This window comes from Hemitrygon akajei, chromosome 16, assembly GCF_048418815.1.
Source record: "Hemitrygon akajei chromosome 16, sHemAka1.3, whole genome shotgun sequence".
Lineage (NCBI taxonomy): Eukaryota > Metazoa > Chordata > Chondrichthyes > Myliobatiformes > Dasyatidae > Hemitrygon > Hemitrygon akajei.
The window spans coordinates 15,336,898-15,360,932 of record NC_133139.1 but is presented as its reverse complement, the minus strand read 5'-3'; the positions used below and the strand labels follow the sequence as shown (position 1 = coordinate 15,360,932).

The 24,035-nt window shown below is 39.5% G+C and overlaps 1 protein-coding gene across 1 annotated transcript in view; it reads left to right on the top strand.

The window, feature by feature from the left end:
• LOC140739776 (potassium/sodium hyperpolarization-activated cyclic nucleotide-gated channel 2-like) overlaps window positions 1–23,368 on the top strand; it is a 165,255-nt gene extending 141,887 nt beyond the window's left edge. Inside the window, exons 7-8 of the mRNA XM_073068285.1 lie at window positions 8,105–8,269; window positions 15,663–23,368. Coding sequence (XP_072924386.1) covers window positions 8,105–8,269; window positions 15,663–16,591 — 1,094 coding nt within the window. The 3' untranslated portion in view covers window positions 16,592–23,368. The remainder of the gene's footprint in view (window positions 1–8,104; window positions 8,270–15,662) is intronic.
• The last annotated feature ends 667 nt before the right edge of the window (window positions 23,369–24,035 follow it).

The window sequence follows — 24,035 nt, the reverse complement described above, 5'->3', positions numbered from 1 at the left end:
TTATTTATCACGCGTGCGTCAAAGCATACAGTGAAAGGTGTCGCTTGCATTAACAACCAATGCGAGCTGAGGATGTGCTGGGGGCAGTCCACAAGTGCCGCCGCGCACACTGGTGCCAACGTGGCATTCCTGCCATGCTCAGCAGAGCAACACAAGCCACAACAACAACAACAACACCAAAACAAGCCCCTTCCCTTCCATGCACTGACAGTTCTCCAACCCCCAGGACAGGCCACTTCCAGGCTTCCAGTTGACTCATGGACTCACAGACCTCAGCCACAGAATTGCCAAGCGGACTTGCAGACTCACAGACCCAGAAGGTATTAGCTGGACATTCTGTACTGCCCTGCATAATTATGGCTGATACTTAACAATACTCCATACCTCCTTGACATTTTATGCCCTCAACTACAAACACATTTTGATTTGGACATGGGGAGTGAAAAGATTTTTGCTGTTCTACAGAGTCGATTTTAATCTTATAAAATACCTTTTTGAGGTTTTTTTTTCTGCAGCAATTGTGAATCCCATATTAAATTGTTCAAGTTTATTATTTTGCTTCAGTTGAGGATTAGTGGCCTTTTAAGCTTTGCCAGAGACCTTCTCAAGTCAGGAGGCTCTTGTGACTCCAGATGCTTGAAGCTAATTTTGTTCAAAGTGCTCTCAAAATAATTGTTGATTCAATATTAACAGCCTGTAAGTGTAGACTGTGATGAAAACATCACTGAAAATAAACTTAATCTGCAAAGGACAAAATAGGTCATAAAGCTAATTAGCATTACACATCAACAGTTCTCTACATGTTCACTTGGAAGTAAAAAACAGTTCTGAAAACACTTGCTTTTGGTTAGGACATGATGAGACAGCCTGACCAAAGCAGGTGCAGGATTTAGCTATACAATGAAATCACATCCGTGATTGCTGTGCTTTCTCACTCATTCTAATGATTTCTACATCCAGCCCAATACTGACCTCAATGGTTTTCTGGGATCAGAAGGGGACCATATCTTGTGTGACTATCTCTGGTTCAAACTAAACCACATCTTTTATAAGGGAGATGCACAGAGTCTAGAACTAAATCAGACCTGGAAAACAGGGAAAATATGGCACCGTATAGACCTGAGCAGGTTCTGGAATTATGAAATACTGCAATGGAAACTGTGGAGGTGGATTACAGGAAAAAACATCCAGTGACATTTGGACACAGTCTAACTGCTCTGCATAATTCTTTGAGACTTTTACTGATATGACACCTTGCGCAATTCATCCCTCAGCAATCAGTGCTGCTGCCTCAGTGTTCCAGCGACCAGGGCACAATCTTAAACTTGAACCTCCATGGAGTTTGCACACTTATCTTGTGACCACGTGGGTTGCCTCTTGTCCCAGAGGCCTTTACTAATTGTAAATTACCCCTAGTGTAGGTGGGTGGCAGGGAGAATGAGGGTGACATTAGAGACACCTCTGGGAAAACTGGTTACAGGGAAAATAAGAGGGGGGCAATGGGATTGAAGGAGATTGTGAACAGCACGGTTCCCCCTAAGCTGCATGGGAGTGTGACCAGACGGTAACTGAAACGCTCCCATGCACGGAGACTTTGTTGCTGCACAAGTGGAATTCTCTTGTGTATAACGTTCTTGTAGCAGCAAAACCAAAGCCAAAGCAATTGCCAGTGCCGGCAACCCTACGGATTTGTTATACTTGCATGACACGTCCTCACTCCAATACTTATAGCTCCAAAAGTTGACGATATGTATTCAATCCTTTATTAGCATTTAGTAAACATGAAGCGAAGAAACATAAGCATACTCAGGTGTAAGCTAAGCGTAATTGACTATTATTCAAGGGTCAGCAAAAGATATAACCTCCACCGGTCTCCAGCTACTATAAACTGCAACGAACAAAATACGAGTTTGTGACTTATTCCCTCACTTTTACCACGTCCCCACTCATGTCACTAGTTACCACAATAAACATGCAACACAGAATACAACGCAGATAAAGAACAGGTGCAAGGCTCCTTTAGTTTTATTAAAGTGCTGCACAGTTTTTAGACCATGTAAAGATTTCCTTCTTAGAGCAATGGTTGGTCCAGCTAGCTGTAAAAAAAAAATTAGAGGGAATATTCACAAGGAAATCTGCAGATGCTGGAAATTCAAGCAACACACACAAAATGCTGGTGAAACACAGCAGGCCAGGCAGCATCTATAGGGAGAAGGGTCTCGGCCCAAAACGTCGACAGTGCTTCTCCTCATAGATGCTGCCTGGCCTGCTGTGTTCCACCAACATTTTTTGTGTGTTGTTAGAGGGAATATTGGTGCACAGTCTCAGAATAGAAGGATGTCACTTCATAACAGAGAAGGGGAGGAATTTCTTTACCCAGAGGGTAGAAAATCTGTGGAACTCATTGTCAAGGATGCCTGCGGAGGCCAAGTCATTGGGAATACTTAAAGCAGAAGTTAATAGGTTATTAGTTAGTAAGGGCATCAAAGGTTACAGGGAGAAGGCAAGAGAATGGGGTTGAGAGGGAAAATAATTCAGCCATTATAGAATAGTGGAGCAGACTCGATGAGCCAAATGGCCTAATTCTGCTGCTATGATCTTATGAATATGGCGTAGGTTTAAGGGGGTAGACCTCCCATTTCATAAGGAAGAAAGACTATAAGACTTAGGAGCAGAATTAGGCTGTTTGGCCCATCAAATCTGCTCTGCCATTCAATCATAAGAACATAAGAAATAGGAGCAGGAGTAGGCCATCGGGCCCATCAAGCCTGCCCTGCCATTCAATAAGATCATGGCTGATCTGTCTGTAAACTCAGCTCCATCTACCTGCCTTTTCCCCATAACCCTTGATTCCCTTACTATGTAAAAACCTATCTAACTGACTCTTAAATATATTCAGTGAAGCCTCAACTGCTTCCCTGGGCAGAGAATTCCACAGATTCACCAATCTCTGGGAAAAACAGTTTCTCCTCATCTCCGTCCTGAATCTTCTCCCCTGAATCTTGAGGCAATGTCCCCTAGTTCTAGTCTCACCTACCAATGGAAACAACTTTCCTACTTCTATCTTATCTATCCCTTTCAAAATTTTGCATGTTTTCATAAGATCCCCTCTCATTCTTCTGAACTCCAGAGAGTATAGTTACCGGCGACTCAATCGCTCCTCATAGATTAACTCCTTCATCCCTGGAATCATAGCTAACTTATTTTCCCTCTGAACTCCATTCTCCTTCCTTCTCCCTGTAACTTTTGACACCCTTACTAATCAAGAAACACCTTTCCTAATCAAAAAAGTATGAAAGAAAATCTGATTGTGGGACAGTGTAACTATATGTTGTCCCCTTTCACTGTACTGAAATGGTGTTCTCACCCACAGTATGTCTGCCAAATAATATATCTCACCTGTCCTTCTCTTGTACCTTGTAATAAACTCCCTGAAAGAATATTACCAATATTACTTGCAAATCCAAAGTATGAAATTAGGCTTCTTCAGCTCCAACTACCGATAGTTAATGAAGAGTCAAAGATTGTTAACTTGCTGGGTTAGAATTGCAGGCCATTTATTTGTCTGACTTTTTTTTATAAAAGAGCTTCCAAGCCGGATAATTAGAGAGCATACAGTAAGTATAAAGTATTATCATGAGTTAATAAATTTTCTCCACTTAAACACTACTCATTATTGCTTTTAAGTAAATTTGTCTCGAAGGTGAATGAAAACCTAATTTTAACATGCAATATAAATCACATTTGAGATCATTTCCATATGAAAAAACATCAGCCCCTGAACTAGACCAGGAATATCTGGTGGTGATTCACAAACATTCAAAATTTTCTCTGCTTAAAAGCACACTCGTTGAAGATAATTTGCTGGAGTTCCAAAAAATGAAAGGTGATCTCATTGAAAGCTATTGAAATGTGAAATGCCCAGATAGAGTGGATGTGGAGAGAATGTTTCCTATAGTGGTGGAGCCTAGGGCACAACCTCAGAATAGAAGGGCATTATTTTAGAACAGAGATGAGGAGGAATTTATTTAGACAGAGTGGTGAATCCGTAGATGGCTGTGGAGGCCAAGTCATTAGGTATATTTAAAGTGGTAGATGATAGTTTCTTGATCAGTAAGGGTGTCAGAGGTTACAGGAAGAAGGCAGGAGAATGGAGTTGAGAGAGATAATAAATCGACCATGATGGAATAATGGAGCAGACTTGATGGGCCGCATGGCCTAATTCTTGCTCTTATATTTTATGCTCTTACAGTCATATGGTAGTTGAAGTGCAAAAAATATTTCTACTCCTTGCAAAATATATCAGAACTCTTATGCCTAGAAAATTGCTCTATTTTTGACATGAAGTCAGATTGCAGAGGAACAAGCCACTCGGCCCATCTAGTCCCTGCTGACCTTCAAGCACACATTTTTACATTACTCCTATCTAAACCATTCAATTCTCTCTACATTTCCATCAGCGCACCCCCAGAATCTATCCATTCAACAATAAAAGGCAGTGTTGTTTTACCCACCAACCTACACATCTGTCTACATTTCTGTCAGCATTTCTCACTGCCTTGGTAAAGATCATCAAAGACCCTACCTACCCATAGCTATCATCTCTTCTCCCACCTGTCATCATGCAGAATGTACAAAACCATGAAAGCATACATTACCAGGCTTATGGACATCTTCAGCCCTGCTGTTATAAGACTGTTGAATGGTCCTCTTGCATAAGATAAGTTCAAGTAGGTTCATTTAATTACCTTTCAACCATTAATACAACCAAACAAAATAGTGTTACTCCGGGGCCAAGGTGCAAAACACAGTACCAACAGTCATATACAGCACAAGGCACGTATAACACATATAAAATAGCAGTAGCATATGATCACAAAATTAAATTATTGTCTAAGTTCCTGAGTCCATGAATGTTGCAGCAGTCTGCAGTGGAACACAATGCAGCTTGTCTTCTGCTGAGCGAACACTGGAGGGCAGCACTGATGTCAGTATGGGCACTGCGCCACACGGCTACTGGTACTGACTCTGACGCCTCTCTCCCGGAAGGCTGCATACAGGCGACACTGTGGCTTGAGGCCTAGTCCTCCCTATGACAGAGGCCTCACCCTCCCTATGACCAAGACTACACAGCTCCCACACCATCGGACTCATCAGTAAACCAGTGAGCCGGACTTGCACATTTCTAATATCCAACAGGATCTTGCGGTCACAAGTAAAGCGACTCAGCCAATCACTCGCTATTTGACTGCACACTTCCTTCATGCACCATCACCTCCTTGTCATAGGCAGCAACATGGTTCGCACCAAGTCCAGCTCCTACAGTTTCTCTGCCAAAGAGTAACTCCCTGAAGAGGTAGACCCGCAGATCTTTAAGTTCTTAATGTCCAACTGGGTCTTGCGATCATAACAAGTATGCTTAAAAAATACAGTGACACTTTTGCTTGGCCCAGTAGAAGCCGTTGCATCTGAGTGCACCACCATCTTGCAGGAAATTTAGAAGATGGATTCTTGACCTCACAATCTACTTGATCATGGCCTTGCCCCTTACTGTCTGCCTGCACTTTCTTTGTAACTGGAACACAAGAGCACGATGCTATTGCTTTTCCCTTGTGCTACCTCAATGTACTGATCTGTTGAGATAATCTGTATGGATAGCATGCAAAACAAGGTTTTTCACTGTACCTCAGAATATAACAGTAATGAACCAAGTTGCATCTTTGGGAACACCTACGCAGTTGCAGGGAGAAATTCCACAGTGACAGCACTACAGGCCAGGACTGAACCAGGTTACTGGAGAGATATGAGGCAGCAGTTCAAATAGCTGCATTAACACAAAAGATTCTGAATCTTGAGCAATATACACAAAATGCTGGAGGAACTCAGCATGTTAAACAGCATCAATGGGTAGGAAATATACAGTCAACTTTTCAGGCCAAGACTTCATCAAGACTGGAAAGGATGAGGGCAGAAGCCAGAAAAAGAAGGTGAGAGGAGGGGAAGGAGTACAAGCTGGCAGGTGATAGGCGAGAGCAGCTGAGGTGGAAGATGGGTGGGTCAGAGGGGGATTGAAGTAAGAAGCTGGGAGGTGATAGGTGGAAGAGGTAAGGGACTGAAGAAGAAGGAATCTGATAGGGGAGGAGTGGCCCACAGAGGAAAGGGAAGGAGGAGGGGCACCAGAGGGGGATGATGGGCAGGCACGGAGAATAGGAGGGGTGAGAGGGGAATCAGAATGAGGTTTGGAAAAGGAGAGAAGGAGGAGGGGTAAGAAATTACCAGAAGTTGCATCACTCATGTAACAGTGACTAGAAAACAAGGAGTGTTGTATTCTTCATACACATACATAAAATGCAATCCTGTTGACTTCTCAAAACATATCCAATATTCACTGGAGAATGCCCAGGCAAACTCCAATGTAATCAGTCTGTGTCCACTCTGACATATGCTTTGTGGAGAATAAACACGGAAATGGGAAGACTTGCAATAAGTCTAACTCTTTTGCCATCCCGTGGGTCACTGGTATCTGCCTGCCATGGAGACAGTGCCTTTAGGGGGATAATGACCGTTACTGAACATTGGTAACAAAGTGGCAGAAAATTTCAGAAATATTGATCCCACTGAGTCCCACACAGGTCATGATTCAACAAATCTTTTGTTGATCTCTTATTTTTCACCAGTTTTGTGATTAATTAAAAGAGAACTGATCAGCCATCACCTAGTGATGTTTTAGAAGTGCAGTCCAATTTCCAAGCAATGATATATCACCTTTTGTTAAGAACTGTTTTATTTTAGCTAGTCTCACAATTTTGATACTATTTCCAGGACGTTGTTCAGAATGCTCCACATCTTTCATGGATTCTATTGTATTCTTTTATGTTTCTGTTGGTGCCTGCAGGAAAATGGATCTGAAGGTTGTGTATGGTATAGATACTTTGATGATAAATTCACTTAGAACTTTTGAATTTTGACCATTAGCTAGGTTTTAATATCCCATGTACTTCACATCTCACCCTCATATTTTAATTACATTGCTATTTTTAAAAATCAACAAATGTAAAAAAAAAATTGCTGATTTGTTGGTGGTGTGTGGTTAGCACGCATTACAGTACCAGTGACCTGGGTTCAATTTCCGCTGCTGCCTGTAAGGAGTAGGTATGTTCTTCCTCTGACCACGTGGGTTTCCACCAAATGCTTCAGTTTCCTCCCACAGTCCAAAGACATGCCGGTTGTTAGGTTACTTGGTTATTGAAAATTGTCTCATGATTTGGCTAGGATTAAATGGGGGGATTGCTGGGTGGCACAACTTGAATGGCCAGAGGAGCCTATTCCATACTGTATTTCAATCAATCAATAAATAACATAGCTGTGAAACTATTGTGTTAACGTTTGAGAAGTGTGTGTAGTTACAAATATATTGAAATAATTTCTGAAAGGACTAACACCACTCCTTCAAATTTCTTGGAGCATTTGAGATGAAATAAAATTAAACTACTCAGTATAAATTCTCCTTTTCCACGCTGGTTATTTCAAAAATCACATGATTATTTTACATGGTTGAAATATTTTATTAATAAATATTTTCTGATTACTCTTCAGTCAATTAATTTGTTAAGTAAAGTTCTACTTTAGAACAGGACTTTGTCAATAATGATTAACAAAATAATAATTACAGTGTCTAGCAATTGTTTCTTGATTTACAACTTCAAACACTCTGTATAATGGTGTTAATGCTCTGCCTCCTACACTATTACTTAAAGTGATTTCTCGAACCAGTGACCACAAATGATTGTGAGGATGAATCCACTTTTAATCAAGACATCCTATTGACAGTGAAATGTGAAAATGTTCCATTTGAAGTTATTTTTGCTCATTAGACCAAGGTGTGATTAATATATAGATAAACCATGCTATATTGAATAGGGTACAGACTTGAGGGACTGAAAGTCCCCCAAAAACACATTACCAGCAATAATTAATAGCAAGTGAAAACAAACTGTGAACAAAACTACTGTTGTAACATCTTCATCACATGAATTAGGGCATCAAATCAGTTATGGTTGCTTCCCCAAGCTACAACTGTGCTCAATTCTTTTCTAATTTGCAGAAATCTGTTTGTTGACAAGAGGCAGGCGAACTGCCAGTGTACGGGCTGATACCTATTGTCGTTTGTATTCTCTCTCGGTGGATCATTTTAATGAGGTGTTAGAAGAGTACCCAATGATGCGTCGAGCCTTTGAGACTGTTGCCATCGACAGACTGGATAGAATAGGTATGGTATCAAATCCTTGCATCTGTTCAATGTCTTCTTTCTAATCTTATACAAATAATTGCTCATGAAGATATCGAGTTTGATTTTACATTGTAGGTAAAAAAAATCACCACTTGGTTTTGTTGAATATATATTCCCAACTATGCCCTTTAAAATTCTTTGTATCCTAGCAACAGATAGTCTTGTCATAGAAAAAAAACTATTTACAAGGACATCACCTTTTTAAATCACATCATCTTCCAATGAATTTTTAAACAACAAGTTAACTTTGCTATACCATTGAGTATTATACTGTACAATAGTATCATACAAGTATTACAACTGCATGTTTCAAATAAGATTGCAAAGGTCTGTCGAAAACTGGATGTTTATATTCATTGATTAGCCAAAAGTTAGATTATGACTTGCTAGCCCATTTGATTACTAATTTACTCTCTTGATCTCACCTTCCTAACAGTGAAGAATGAAATGTTAACTAGATAATATTATTATTTTAATGGCAAAGGTGATTTTATCACCCTGTATTTCACCTTTATCACTCTTTCTTATATTTGTCTGTTGATAACTAATAAGATGTTGGCTTGGTTCCGATTTAGCTCTCCAGCCACAATCCAGAACAATTCATGTTAATGAGGACAAGTGATGGCGCTTTGTCAAAGTTCCATCTTTGGAATGCAGTGTTAATACTAACCCTTTAAAAGTAGAATGGAATTCTTCCAGTGACCCAACCAACATTTCTCCCTGAAGTGAAAGTAACCTAACTGGGCAATTGGGATTTGTGTGGAACCTTGTTGCATAGGAGTTGGTTCCACATAACCATAGGATTAGTGAACTTCAATATTTATTTGGTAGCAGATGCAATCTCCTAAGGTATATCATCTCTAAGCTCCTTAACTGAAGTAACAATCCTTCTCCATGTTGCCCTGTGCTTACTAACATGAGCCTTGTTTTATCTAAGATAGGACTGATGCTTTGATTTATGGGTAACTCATAGCAGTGTCCTGTTGGCACCCGGTTATTCATCAGGTATCGATAGTCTTCAGCTATTCTTTGAAATTTCTTGCTTTCACTCCTGTTGGGAGAACACACTTCTTCAATTGGGCATTTGCATAGATTCTGACAACCCCCCCACCCTTGGAATGACCTGTATTGGTTGATAGTAACCAGACAGAAGAAGCTGATGAGACATGTAGATAAGGAAGATCCTCCAAATATGCCACAGACATTAGGCTGTGCATGACTGAAATAGAAAAGACTTTCATACACGTTTACAAACATAATTGCTATTATTATATAGCATGAGTTCAAACTTCAATTAACTAATATTTTATCTAAATAGTACCTCATAGAAAACTTGTCACTTTTTTGGATTGACTGTTTCGATGCAATCCTTTCTCAAATTAGCTTCAATTTTCCTTTTTAATATATGACCATTTACATGTTCTTGGACTTATATCAAGATATTCCAAGAAGCATTTCCAAGGTTTTCATTTTCATATCGTTTTTATTTGCTTACTGCCTGTTACACTGCTGGCGTTCAGGGCAGCAGCGAAGGTCCTCCATCTCTGGTGGTGTTCAGGGATTCCTTCATCACGTCAGTAGCTTCCTGTCAGTTTTCACTACTGTCAGTCATGCAAGTCCAAGAATATCATCGCACTCAGACATAGAAGCATTCTTCATTGCTGTTTCTTTAACAGTTTTGTTTGACCGGTCAGTGTTTTTACCCCCGAGCTGAAACCCCCAAACCTGGAGGACCGGTGGACCACTCTTAGTTTGTCCTCTACCCTTTGACCTGTTTGGCACAGGTGACCCCACCAAGACCCAAATCATGAAGCCCTGACTCCAGCCGACATAGCTGTCCAGGTCACGAGGCACACAAGCTTCCAAACCACAGAGTGTGATCCTCATGGAGGTTTCATATCTAAACTTCTACGTAATTGTAAAACAATTACCGGTACTTGCTTTTGTATAATACTTGCACCACGATAATATGGAATGATTCACACAGAAAAGTATCCAATTTGTTCACTAATTATGGAGTGTTTAACTTGCTAACCCTCTTTTTAGAGTGTTTGAATTTGCACACGCTGACATGATTTCCTCTACCATAAGGTACTGATGTAATTAATGACAATTTGCCACTTTTTTCGTCAGTGCTGGGGAAGGCAAACTTAGATGAAATGACAAAGGCTGTGGGTTTAAATACATCCGTGCCTATTAGACTGTTGTGAAGACAAAGCCAGTGCCTAGCAACTGTGTTGAGCATGGAGCCCTTTAATAACTGTAGAGACAACCCACAGGTGCCGATGTCCACAATCATATTGATTTACCCAACTCTGATAGACGTTTCTGCTCCCAGGAGCAACTTGCAAAACAACCAAATTAAGACATTGTATTCTTTACTTACAGCCGCAGCTAGTATTTGTTTCTTTCCACGTATCTGTATTTCTCCATTATTTTCTTTTGCATTTATGAAATCTACTAAAACAATTTCATTTTTTGTTGGTTGTATTGCATTTCTTTCTTCTGCTGTGAATGCCTGCAAGAAGATGGATCTCGAGGTTGTATATGGTAACATATACATACTTTGATAATGGATTTGCTTTGAACTTTGAAATGAATTTTTGGATCCATTTATTAAATGGAGGTCTGCCACTTTTAGTGCAATACAATGCTGTGGTAGTTTAGAGGGGCTTTCTCAGTCTTGCCTACTTTTGCACAGCCAATCCAACCTCAAGCATCTTGCCAATTAAAAAAATAATAATAGTTCCCCTTTTAACCAGTTGATTACTTTCAATTTGAAGTTTCTGACTTCATTAGATTCAATTGTCACGTATGGCGATCACTAACCACATGTTACAAAACATCAGCTTTGATAATGTACTAAACATTCAACCATCAGGCTCCAGAACTGGCATGGATAGTGTCACTCACCTCAACTCTGAACTGATTCCACTACCTATGGACTCACTTTCAAGGACTCTACAACTCATGTTCTCAGTGTTATTTTTTTATTTGCATGATGTGTCTTCTTTTGCACCTTGGTTGTTTGTCAGTCTTTATTTATGTATAGCTTCTCATAAATTCTGTTGAATTTCTATAGTTTCCCAATAATGACTACATAGAGCACAGTGCAGAAGTCTTAGGCACATATATATAGCGAGAGTGCCTAAGATTTTTGCACAGTACTGTAGTAATTTTATGTATTGCACTGTACTGCTGCCATAAAAGAAGACAATTTTCATGATGTATGTGAGTGATGATAAACCTGATTCTGATATGGGTCTCTATTGTGGACTGAGAGTGGAAAAGGGGCAAGGAGATGGGAGTCATGGTTGGGAAAAGGGGAAGGGAGAGGGTGGGGGAGTGGGAAGCGCCAGAAAGACATACTATAGTGATCAAAAAAGATAGTTTGGAATCAAATTACCTTGCCTGGTGTTGGGTGTGTTTGCACCCGTGTCACCCCCCTTCCCCCCGCCCTGCCACTCCTTCTTGGCCACCTGTTCCACACCCCTGCTGTGGCGGTCTACCGTTGCCATTCCCAACGTCCTTTGCTCCCGCCAGTTTACAAACTCTCTCTCTGCTCCACATGGACAAATGCAGTACTATGCATACTCGTAGGCACCTTAGCTATATATATGTGCCTAAGCCTTTTGCACAGTACTGTAAACATATACACACTTTGACTTGAAACACTGGAGTTTATATTTGACATTAAGTAAGAGGATAATTTGTGTTTTGGAATAAATACATTTGAAATACGAAAAACTTATCGGTATCAGAATCAGGTTTATTATCACCGGCATGTGACGTGAAATTTGTTAACTTAGCAGCAGCAGTTCAATGCAATACATAATCTGGCAGAGAGAGAAAAAAATAGTAATAATAAATAAAATAAAATAAAACATAATAATAAATAAACAAATAAATTACATATTTTGAATAGATTATTTTAAAATGTGCAAAAACAGAAATACAGTATATTAAAAAAGTGAGGTAGTGTCCAAAGCTTCAAAGTCCATTTAGGAATTGGATGGCAGAGGGGAAGAAGCTGTTCCTGAATCACTGAGTGTTTGCCATCAGGCTTCTGTACCTCCTACCTGATGGTTACAGTGAGAAAAGGGCATGCCCTGGGTGCTGGAGGTCCTTAATAATGGACGCTGCCTTTCTGAGGCACCGCTCCCTAAAGATGTCCTGGGTACTTTGTAGGCTAGTACCCAAGATGGAACTGACTAGATTTACAACCTTCTGCAGATTCTTTCAGTCCTATGCAATAGCCCTTCCATCCCAGACAGTGATGTAGCCTGTCAGAAGGCTCTCCACAACTATAGAAGTTTTTGAGTGTATTTGTTGACATGTCAAATCTCTTCAAACTCCTAATGAAGTATAGCTGCTGTCTTGCCTTCTTTATGACTACATCAATGTGTTGGGACCAGGTTAGATCCTCAGAGATCTTGACAAGCAGGAACTTGAAGCTGCTCACTCTCTCCACTTCTGATCCCTCTATGAGGATTAGTATGTGTTCTTTCTTCTTACCCTTCCTGAAGTCCACAATCAGCTCTTTCATTTTACTGATGTTGAGTGCCAGGTTGTTGCTGCGGCACCATTCTATTAGTTGGCATATCTCACTCCTGTACGCCCTCTTGTCACCACCTGAGATTCTACCAACAATGTTTGTATCCTCAGCAAATTTGTAGAGGGTATTTGAGCTATGCCTAGCCACACAGTCATGTGTATACAGAGAGTAGAGCAGTGGGCTAAGCACACACCCCTTAGGTGCGCCAGTGTTGATTGTCAGTGAAGAGGATATGTTATCACCAATCCGCATAGACTGTGGTCTTCCGGTTAGGATGTCGAGGATCCAGTTACAGAGGGAGATACAGAGGCCCAGGTTCTGCAACTTCTCAATCAGGATATGATAGTAAATGAAAGGATTAAATTTATTATTGTCAGGGTGACCCTCTTTATCCTATTATTTCTTAGGGAAGGGCTGTAAGAACAATGGTTCTTCAAGTTAACTGGCCATCTAGTTGGCATTTCCAGATTAGATACTCTTGGCTGAGGCAGTTCTTTGGGCAGGAGAAGTTCAAGTTCAAGATTATTGTCATTCAACCATACACATGTACACCACCTAATAAAACAATGTTCCTCCAGGCCGAGGTGCACAGCACAGTGCATATAAGTCATATACAACACCTAAGGTAATATTACCACAAATAGATTAACAAATAATAAGGTGCATTTACCACACAAATTCTGCACTCTGATTGATCTTTCATCGATCCTGTTATAGTTACTATTCTATAGATTTGCTGAGTATGCCCACAGGAAAATGAATCTCAGGATCGTATATGGTGACATGTATATACTTTTGATAATAAATTTACTTCGAACTTTGATAAAGTAAACAGTATACGCTACTGGCACTTTCTATGTGATGAACCTCGGGTGATGGCAGGAAAGGGAGCTCAGTAGACTCATGGTCTGGGAGAAGAAGCTGTTCCTCATCCTAACAAGTCCAAAGTTTCTCTATCTGTTTGGTAAAAAAAAATCTTCTTATCCACCTCTTGAATGGCAGGCCCTTACTTTGAGCTTGTGACCCCTTGTCCTATGCACCTCAGACAGAGAAAACAAAACTATTTTGCATCTCCTTTGTCACGCCGTATGAATTTTGTATGTTTCAGTGACATTTAAAATGAAACAAAAGCATTTGCAATTTATAAGCACGAGATTCAGCAGAGGCTGGATATCCAGGGAAACACACACAAAATGCTGGAGGAATTCAGCAGGTCAGGCAACACCTATGGAGAGGAATAAACAGTCAATGTTTCAGATCCTGATGAAGGGTCTCAGCCCAAATTATTGACTTTTTATTCTTCTCCATAGATGCTGTCTGACCTGGTGAAATCCTCCACCATTTTGTATAATTTAAAATTTATACTACTCTGCTATATTTTTCATCAGCAGAAGAGGGGAATTCATTTGAAGGGATTTTGAATTAATGTTTTCAGCTGTAGAGAAACAGATAGTTTAACAACCTCTTTTTTATGATTTTGTACCCTAACATTATATTTTCCCAGGAAATTTGTCATAATTTCCTTCAGTTTTCTAATATTGTTGACATGTTATAACTTAAGATTGGCTTATATTGTGGTCTTGAAAGTCTAATGCAGAGTACCTATTACTGACTGACAGTATCCTCCCAAAATATTGAGTAAGGGTAAAAGAGGAGAGAACTTTGTCAGGATATATAGCAAATTAGGCAAATATGAATCATCTCGCAAAAATAATGGGCAGAGATGTCTCTGCAATTCTGATTGGCAGGATGAAGTGCTTCAATTGTCAGCAAGATGAGCTGTCAATGCCTTGATGTTACTCAAATAACATGCCAAGCAGTGAGTGTTAATGCTGCTCTGTGTGGAACTGACAGAGGAGAGCGTGAAATATTTTCTTAATGTAATGTTAGGAAGCAAGACAGAAAACATTAATGCATTTTCCAATTTACTTAGATGCCTTCACACTTCCACTTGCTTCTGAATTTATACAAAAATGAAAATCTTACCTAACAGTGCCAAGAAATTCTATCATGAAGCATAAAGTTCAAATGCACTCTGTTCATAGCTGTCTATTTTCCTATCATCCATGTGCAAATATCAGAGTTTCTTAAATGCCCCCCCAAGGTAACTGCCTCTACTACCACCCCTGACAGTGTGTTCCATGCACTCACCTCTCCCTGAGTAAAAAAACCCAACTCTGAAATCTTCCCTATACTTTCCTCCAATCACCTGAAAATTATGTGCCCCCCCCTGGTAATATCTATTTCTGCCCTGGGAAATATTTTTAGCTGTTAGCTATGTCTATGCCTCCTTTCATCGTGTACATCTCTATCAAGGCACCTCTTGTCTTCCTTCGCTTCAAAGAGAAACAACTAACACACCCGATGATGCGCCGGGGGCAGCCCGCAAGTTTCACCACACATCCTGCCACCGGCATAGTGAGCCCACAATGTCCAGCAGAAGAACACAAGTAATGGCAACAAAACAAAACAACAGCAGCAACACAAGCCCCTTTCCTCCCTCCCACTGACCGCTATCACTCTGCCCTCTGAGGCAATTTGCTCTGTGCAAACTGGCTACTTAAAAAAAAATTGGATAGGTATATGGACAGGAAAGGAATGGAGGGTTATGGACTGAGTGCAGGTCGGTGGGACTAGGTGAGAGTAAGTGTTCGGAACGGACTAGAAGGGCCGAGATGGTCTGTTTCCATGCTGTAATTGTTATATGGTTATACTTCTTTGGCGATAGAGTAGAAGCGGCTACCTCACAGCAAGCTGTTTACTCTGTACTTGACCTCGTCAAAGCGTCCTAAAATGTAACTTCTTATTTCTCCACAGGGAAGAAAAACTCTCTTTTGCTGCACAAAGTTCAACATGACTTAAACTCGGGTGTCTTCAACAACCGCGAGAATGAGATCATTCAGGAGATTGTGAAGTATGACAGAGAGATGGTCCAGCAAGTGGAACTTCAAAGGCCTCTTGCCATGTCTCACACTCCTCCATTTCATGGAGGGGCCATGTTTAATTCTCAAGGTCATCTTGCTAACAATTCGGCCATTGCTACTCTCCAGCAGGCTGTAGCTATGAGCTTCTGTCCTCCATCTACAGGGCTGTTTATTGGATCTGTAGGTGTGCAATCACCCAGGGCAGTCAGACGGTTGCAGCCTGTTCAGAGTGCAGCAAGCCCACTTTCAGTGTCCCCTGGTCAACCACTGCAGGCACCGCAACAAGGGGCTTCAGTTTCACCGTGTCCTTATCCTTCTGCTGTCTCCAGTCCTCCAAACCAAAGTCCGTTAACAAATCGAACTTTCCAATATGGATCGCAGGTGCAGTCCGGATCACAGCTATCACTAACGCAGCAAACAGCCCCCAGCCCAACTCAGCGTCATGCTGCTCACAAGAGTACGCAAGCGTTGCATACAGGCAGTTTATCCCAAGAGGCAAGACCACTGTCAGCTTCGCAACCTTCGCTGCCTCATAATATTTCCCAGTCAATAACCTCAAGTCCACCGCAATCGACCAGAGAATCAACGTCGTCAATGGGAGGTCAGATATCTGTGCAACCGGCCACCACAGGAGGTCTCCAAGGATCCGTCCGAGGAGCTGTCCCACCAAGGATGGCCCTGACCCACCAAATGTCTACAGGTGCACTATTCCAAACAGGGACAGCAGGTGCACAACAGGACTCAAGTGTTACCAAGAAAGATTCAGTTGTGTGTGTTACTGATACGGACACAGGCAAATCAAGGCTTTCCTCCAACTTGTGATATTTGAGGCACCGTGCTTTTTTTTTGGTGGTAAATAAGAGGTTTATAGTGCCAGAAGAATTCACAGGTAGTTACGTGGTCCAGAAAAGAATTGCTGCTGGTTACTGCACATCTTAAACTAATTGCACACTCCACTCCTTATCCCTATCGTACAGAAACTCCAAGTCTGTGCAAGTGTTTCAAAGTCAAAGATATGACAAATAAAAATGTACATAAAAGCAAAGTTCTTTGATATAGTTACCAGCTTTAATTTCTTTTAACAATCTGTCTGTGTTTTAGAGGCATTGGTGATTCTTTAGTTATCAAAATAATGTCTTATGGCACTTGGTGTTACAGTGTCGCTTTTTATGTACTGTTGTAAGATTAGGCATCAGTAGTTACCCCAGTACATTTTATTGTCTTAGGAAATTGTTGCTGCACCATAAAGCGGCAAAGCAGACAAGCCTTAGCCTTTTTGGAGATATCTGTGCTAGAAAGCATATTTAATTTTAATATTAACAAAGGAGTTATGGCTTTCCTTGTACAATGTAGCAGAAGCAGTCAATATTGGCAATCTACTGGTGCACAGCAGGCTATAGGACATTAAATTAACTATTAAGTTTCTGTTGATACTTTTGAACATATATATAAAGCCTTGAGAGTTGATGGATTCCTATGTAAAGAACAGAAAAGACTGATGTTACCGTAAACGGAAATAATTAAATGTGCGTATTATTAGGACCAAAAGCAGTTCCAAATGAAACTGCATGGAAAATTGCACTGGTGGTTTTTGATTAGTAAAATGCACTTGATAAGTAACTGATATTTTCCTTATTGAATTAGTGCATGGTGTAATAACAACACCCAACAGTCCATTCAGGTTCAAGTGATTGTTTGGTGTACAAGTGGCAGAATGAACAAGTTAGAACAATAACTTGGTATATTCCCTTTCTCTAACATGCAATAGTAACAACTGAACAAGTTAGTTGAGTCATCTATTTTGTATATATGGTGAAAAGGCACACCTCTCTGCAATAAGAGTGTTGACTTAGTTCACGAATACTTCCCATGAAGTTTGTTACTAGCATAGCAATATTTGTACAACATTAACAACAGTTCTATACATTTAAATGCAGAGCACAACTGTAACCATGGAGACTTGTTTTATTTCCAATACCCCAACAACCATCCGAAGCTGTTAGATCATAGGTTTCTTTACCTCATTGGGATGATGTAAGATCCAAAGTTGCTTGTTCAGTTATTTTCTTCGACAGAATAAACATCATAATAGTTCATCCATAAAAAATTGCAACCAGACAAACATATAATTTTGAGTTGTTTTGCATTTAGATATCCAATTGCAGTCCATTACACTCTCATAATAATTGCATTACATGGTGCAAATATTTAATAAACTTGAACTTGAAAAACACATGGAATCTCCAAAATCAATTTACTGTAACAGAAGAGAAACAACTTCTTTCTACATTAACACCATGAAACTAAAACTTTTTGGGAAGTGTTTAGATATTTCTGGTTTCTGATTGAGTTCATATTCTGAAGAATTGTAACTTAATAATCCAACTGCGCTATTTAAGGCCTTTACTAAGAATTAAGCTGTATTTTTTATCGAAGCTATCATATTAGCTTTTCTCACACAACTAAGGAGCCTATAATCATTGCAGCCATATCTTTAGTGTAGAAAGAAAATGTAACTGGTAGGTATTTTTGTTGAATGTATAAACAAAGTTGGGCAAAGTTTGCCCAATGCCTGAAAATGAAAGATAAGCTTTAACATCATTGTTTTTTTTAGAATAGTGAATTGTTGGTAGCATAATAGATTTTTAGCAGCCTTTATGCAATAAATGTGAAAGTGTAGATCACTTTTCTGGTGCTTCTCTATAGTACTGGGAAAAGTCACTTTTACAGATTGTCCAGTAAAGTCATTATGGTACTGTCCTCAGTAATCTATAATGTGTTGCCAGCTATAACGTTATTGATTGTAAACTGTATGTATTATAAATAGAATGCTCTTCAGTCATAGCTCTCAACAACATGAACTGGCTTGAGATGAAACCTTAAGAAATTAATGTTAAATCAATAGGCAGCTAATGTGTATGATATGAAAGAGTGTATGATGTTTCATTGTAAACAATGAAAGGGATCCCAATGTATAGATTTAAAGCTATACATTTTGTTGTAGTTATTCATACCCTGTGTGGAAAACAGTTCAAATAACCAAGGCTTTACTTGCAGTGAAATTAATGTAAATTCTTGTCATAAAAATTATGAATGAAATAACACACCATTATTACTGAATTTACAATTTCTAATATTTGTAAATTAGCCAGTGATCATTTTAATGGACATTCATTTCCAGATCATACACAATCTGACTTTGAATTCTATCATTATCAAATTCAAAAATCATAGAATAAAGATAAAAATTATTTCCAACTTAAAGTAAATTTATTTGTATAATAATTCAAATTATATATTAACCAATTTGATTTATTTTATGTAGAAGAGGTTTTATACATGTGAAAATTAATATATTGCTGGCAATCTTATCCAAGCTTAGAATGCCAAAGTATCAAGAAGCATTTTATTTTATACCCAGAATATTGAATTCTTGACTGCACTAATGTATGATTATCACCTGATTTACCTTAGCCATAGACCGCACTTTGAATTTTTCCTCCTAAATGTGGACCATGAGTATCTGCAGCTGCTATCTCACTGAACATTTCTATTTAAATTTTAAAATGTGTTCATTTTTATTTACCAATTGATTGAATGGATCTTTTGAGGTACAAATACATCAAACAGATGACTTCGTTTTTGATTTTGTGTGAGAAATTCCAATTTCACTTTGATGCAGTCAATCTGCTTTTATGCAAATATGCTGAAAGCAAATACCTTACCTGACTAGATAGCAGATGGATGTTAATATTGTATTAATTGTTTCAGGAGGACAGGCTTTTTAATCACCTATTGCAACTACTTAGCCTTACAATGTTAATCCATATATAGCACCATATATGTACTTCAGGTACATAAGATGATAGAGATTTTATTAAATGTTTTAAATTGGCAATTCTTCTGTGACAAGTGTTTTTTGTAGGTTTTGTGCTTCCCCTGTGTGCTCTGTGATCTATTGTTTTGTAATAGTGCAGCACTCAATATTAAAGCCTGCTCAGGACTTGCACTGATATTCAATAAAATTAATTCTCTCCCTTGCAGCGAAGAATGCAGGTTGGGACATCATAAGACCTGCATTTTTGTTATTGAATATGTGTACTGAATAGAATGTATTTTCTTGCACTTGTTAAGTTGGCCATACAGGTGTCCAATATTATATATACTATGTCAAGTAGTGAGTTGTCTGTAACATAAATGTAAGGAAGTTTGAAAGAGTTAGCTTATCTATATTATCAATGCCTAAAATATAAAAAATGCAATTCTTTAGTGTTCTGTGTTTCAATTGTAAAATAATGTATAAACTTACGGTCCTTTTGGTTCCAGTAAATTTACATCCCTTATTCAGAGTTTTCCAATCTTTGGCAGAAATGAAAAACCTAAGAGTAATTTATTTTTCTCAAATTTCTCTGCACATAAAATGCCAGGTGTTGGTCTTGCTTCTCAATGTTGAATTTCTCTTTCATTTCTATGGACTGAGTTAGTGCCTAGCAAAATCAGAATTGAGACAAAAAGTGCACCAGGACCTCGTGATAAAGCTTTTTAACGAAGTCCGCTTTAAACTATTGTCAATGACGTAGATGTATCGAATGTAGTGAATCTAGTTTGCAGAAAAGAGGCGTCATCATTCAAGACTGTGTTTTATGTTTCCAAGCTGATAAAACTGCACCAGTTGCAAGTACTTACTTAACAGAAGCTCAAGTAGAGGCAAAAGTGTTGGAAATACTCCGCAAGTTAAGCAGTAGCATGGAGAGAACAGTAGTGTTAATGTTTCACTCTTCATGGACACAGTTAGACCTGCTGAGTACCTCCAGCATGTTCTGCTTTTAGTTCAGGTTTCCTGCTTCCTCAGTATTTAGTTTACCTGAACTGCACTTCTAACTGGATGTCTCGTAATTATTTAGATTGGTTATCGTTGCCGAATTTGATCCGGTGTTTGTATGCATGTTTTGTTCTTTCAATTTTGCTGTGGTGTAATAGATGGAAGCATATTTTCCTGAGGATGACAAGGTTTGTTATTTTTGTCCTTTCTAAACATGACATTGTCATTAATTCAAATCCTAAGGAGCCGTGGTCCTAATATCAGAGTCGAGTCATAGCGGAATATGATTATTTAATTTATTGTTATTCTCTTTAGAGATACAATGTGGAACAGGCCTTTCCAACATGCCCACTTATTTAATACTATTACAATCACAGGAGATTTACAATGATCAATTAACCTACTAACTGTTACACTTTTGGACTGTGGGAGGAAACCAGAACACCCAGAGGAAGCCCACGTGGTTTGTGGGGACAACGTACAGACTCTTTACAGGCAGAGGTGGAATTGAACTCTGAACTCCGGAATGTCCCACACTATAATTGCATTGAGCTAACTGCTACACTACCATGGGTCCTTCCATTCAGTCTCATCATCAATGTTGCTTTTAATATTAAGTTTTATCCAAAATGATGGACCAAACAGGCTTTTCCCATGCCTGACAATATTATTATGCCCTAGTTGTGGTGACAGAAAAATCTCAAAATCTGGAAAATCCTGGCACCCACAGCTATTCCCTACGTTCTTCAGCTGAGTTGATGTTGCTTGTGGATCAGGGAATGAAAGCTACTGATACACAAAGGACCTGTAGTGTAAAGCAACGGCTCCCACTCTGAAACTGCCTTAGTAATGAATCTAGTTTTAAAAGATGCGTCAGGAGTTCAATTTTATTTTAGTTTATTTGGTGAGACAGTGTGGAGTAGGCCCTCCTGACCTTTCTAGCCACGTTGCCTCGCCAATCCCAATTAACCCTAACCTAAGTACAGGGCGATTTACAATGACTAATTAACCTACCTGTTTTGGACTGTGGGAGGAAACCGGTGCTGTCGAGGGAAACCCAAGCATTCCCCGGAGTGGATGTACAGAGACTCCTTACAGAATGGCACTGGAATTCCAAACTCTGGAACACCCCAAGTTGTCATAGTGTTGGCACGTGGCCTAGTGGGCAAGGCATCAGACTAGTAACCTGAAGGTCACTGGTTCGAGCCTCAGCTAAGGCAACGTGTTGTGTCCTTGAGCAAGGCACTTAACAACACATTGCTCTGCGACATCACTGGTGCCAAGCTGCATGGGTCCTAGTGCCCTTCCCTTGGACAACATCGGTGGCGTGGAGAGGGGAAGGCCTGCAGCTTGGGCAACTGCCGGTCTCCCATACAACCCTGCCCAGGCCTGCGCCCTGGAAACTCCAGGCGCAGATCCATGGTCTCTCGAGACCGACGGATGCCATCACCACCATACTGACCACTACACTACCATCGTGTCAAGTTTTAGGAAGAGGATAGTTAACTTTCAGTCTTCTAATGTTGCAAATCTTACTTACTTAGCATAATTGTTTATAGGATAACTTTGTTTCTTTCTGACTGAATAGAGCATGGCATTACAGCAGAGACTATTAACAGAAAACCAACAGGGCCAATCAATATTTTATAAAGCTACCTTACTCCTTGCTGACTACAATGGCATTGACAGCAAATTGCAGCAACGTATTTAATCTATATTGTCCTCCCAACTGACTGGTAAAAATAATGTTATAATCTTTAGAGAGGAGAAAATTACAATTATTAAGAAGATGCTGAAAGGAAAACTTGTTTCAGCTCATAGATTATTACATAGTTATATCTTTGGTGATAAGTGGCACCTTCATACCCAGTATTTAACTGATTTGAATCTTATGGATCTTATTATTTATGTAAAAGATGATATGTTAATTTCCTCTTTTTAATTGGAATATAATAATTACACAAATAGATAAAGCATGTAATGTAATAGGCCATTGGGTGCTATGATAACGTAATGGTTCACGCGACACTATTACAGCATGGGGCAGCGGTGTTCAGAGTTCAGTTCTGGTGTCCTCTGTAAGAAATTTGTACGTTCCTCCCGCGAGCGTGCGTGTTTCCTCCGGGCGCTGCCACTTCCTCCCACCGTCCAGAGACGCAAGGGTTAGCAGGTTGATTGGTCACTGTAAATTGCCCTGTGATTAGGCTAGGGTTAAATAGGTGAGTTGCTGGCCGGTGTGGCTCATTGCACCAGAAGGGCCTGTTCCACGCTGTATCGTTAAATAAATAAATAGACAGATGTGTTGGAAATTTGAACTTATGCAATAAAGGCTTGCATCTAATTATCATTCAACATGACCTCAGGACATCCACTAGCATTGTACAGTCTGTGAAGTATTTTTTGAAGCTTATTCACTATTGTCATATTAGAAATGTGGTAACTACAAAGCAATACAGTAGAATATACATAATCCTTTGGAACTTAAACTACAGAAGTTTTCCTGGAAATAAGTATGATAGTAAAGCAGATTGCTATGAAATATGCATACGACTCTGGGTCAAACTTTAGCTCCTGAATTGTTTTATCATCATACATGGTAATGTAGTTTTTCTAATGAACATGCCAATTATTTGCTGTATCTGTATCACAAACATTTTACATTCACAAATATGTGGATATTGCCCTTGAAAGCTTTTGTGTTAACATATGTTTGTTGTTTGACTGAAATAATGTATCATTTCTCCTTCCATAAATGCTTGGCATAGATTCCTACTGCTGATTGGTGTGTGCCTGAAGTATGTCAATGGTGTTACGATTATAATAGTACTGGATTAAACCACTCATTAAAAGCCCATTGAGAATTCCAAAGAAAAATAAAGTGTAACAACATGCACTACTTTATTAGTATTCATTTTTTCTAGCTCATTTTTAATATACAACTTCATTTCTTCAGTAAACATCTTCAGCCATGAATTAACAGGATGGAGGGCAGCAAGATATTAGCATATAAATAGTTTGAAGTAAATGTGTATTTTAATTCCTGGAAAAGTTGATTATACTTAGCTGGAGAGTAAGTGAGCATGTGTGTACGACTTTATCGGCCACAAATCACTTAGCCAAACAGTATGAGTACTACACTGGAGAAAAGAGACTGGAGATCCTAGGATCTGGAGCAACAAACTGCTGAGGCAACTTACTGGTTTGAGCAACGTCTGTGGGAGCCAAGGAATTGTCCATGTTTTGTGCCAAAACCCTGGGTTGTGATTTGAAACATCAGACGTTCGTTCCCCCCCCCCTCACGGATGCTGTTTGAGCTGCTGAGTTCCTTTAGCAGACCGTTTAGAGTCATGGAGCAGTACAAAGAGATTGCAGCCCAGGAGGAGAGCAGCTAGTTCAAGAAGATTAAGGCCAGGAAAGAGAGATTATAAACATGGGAGAACTTGT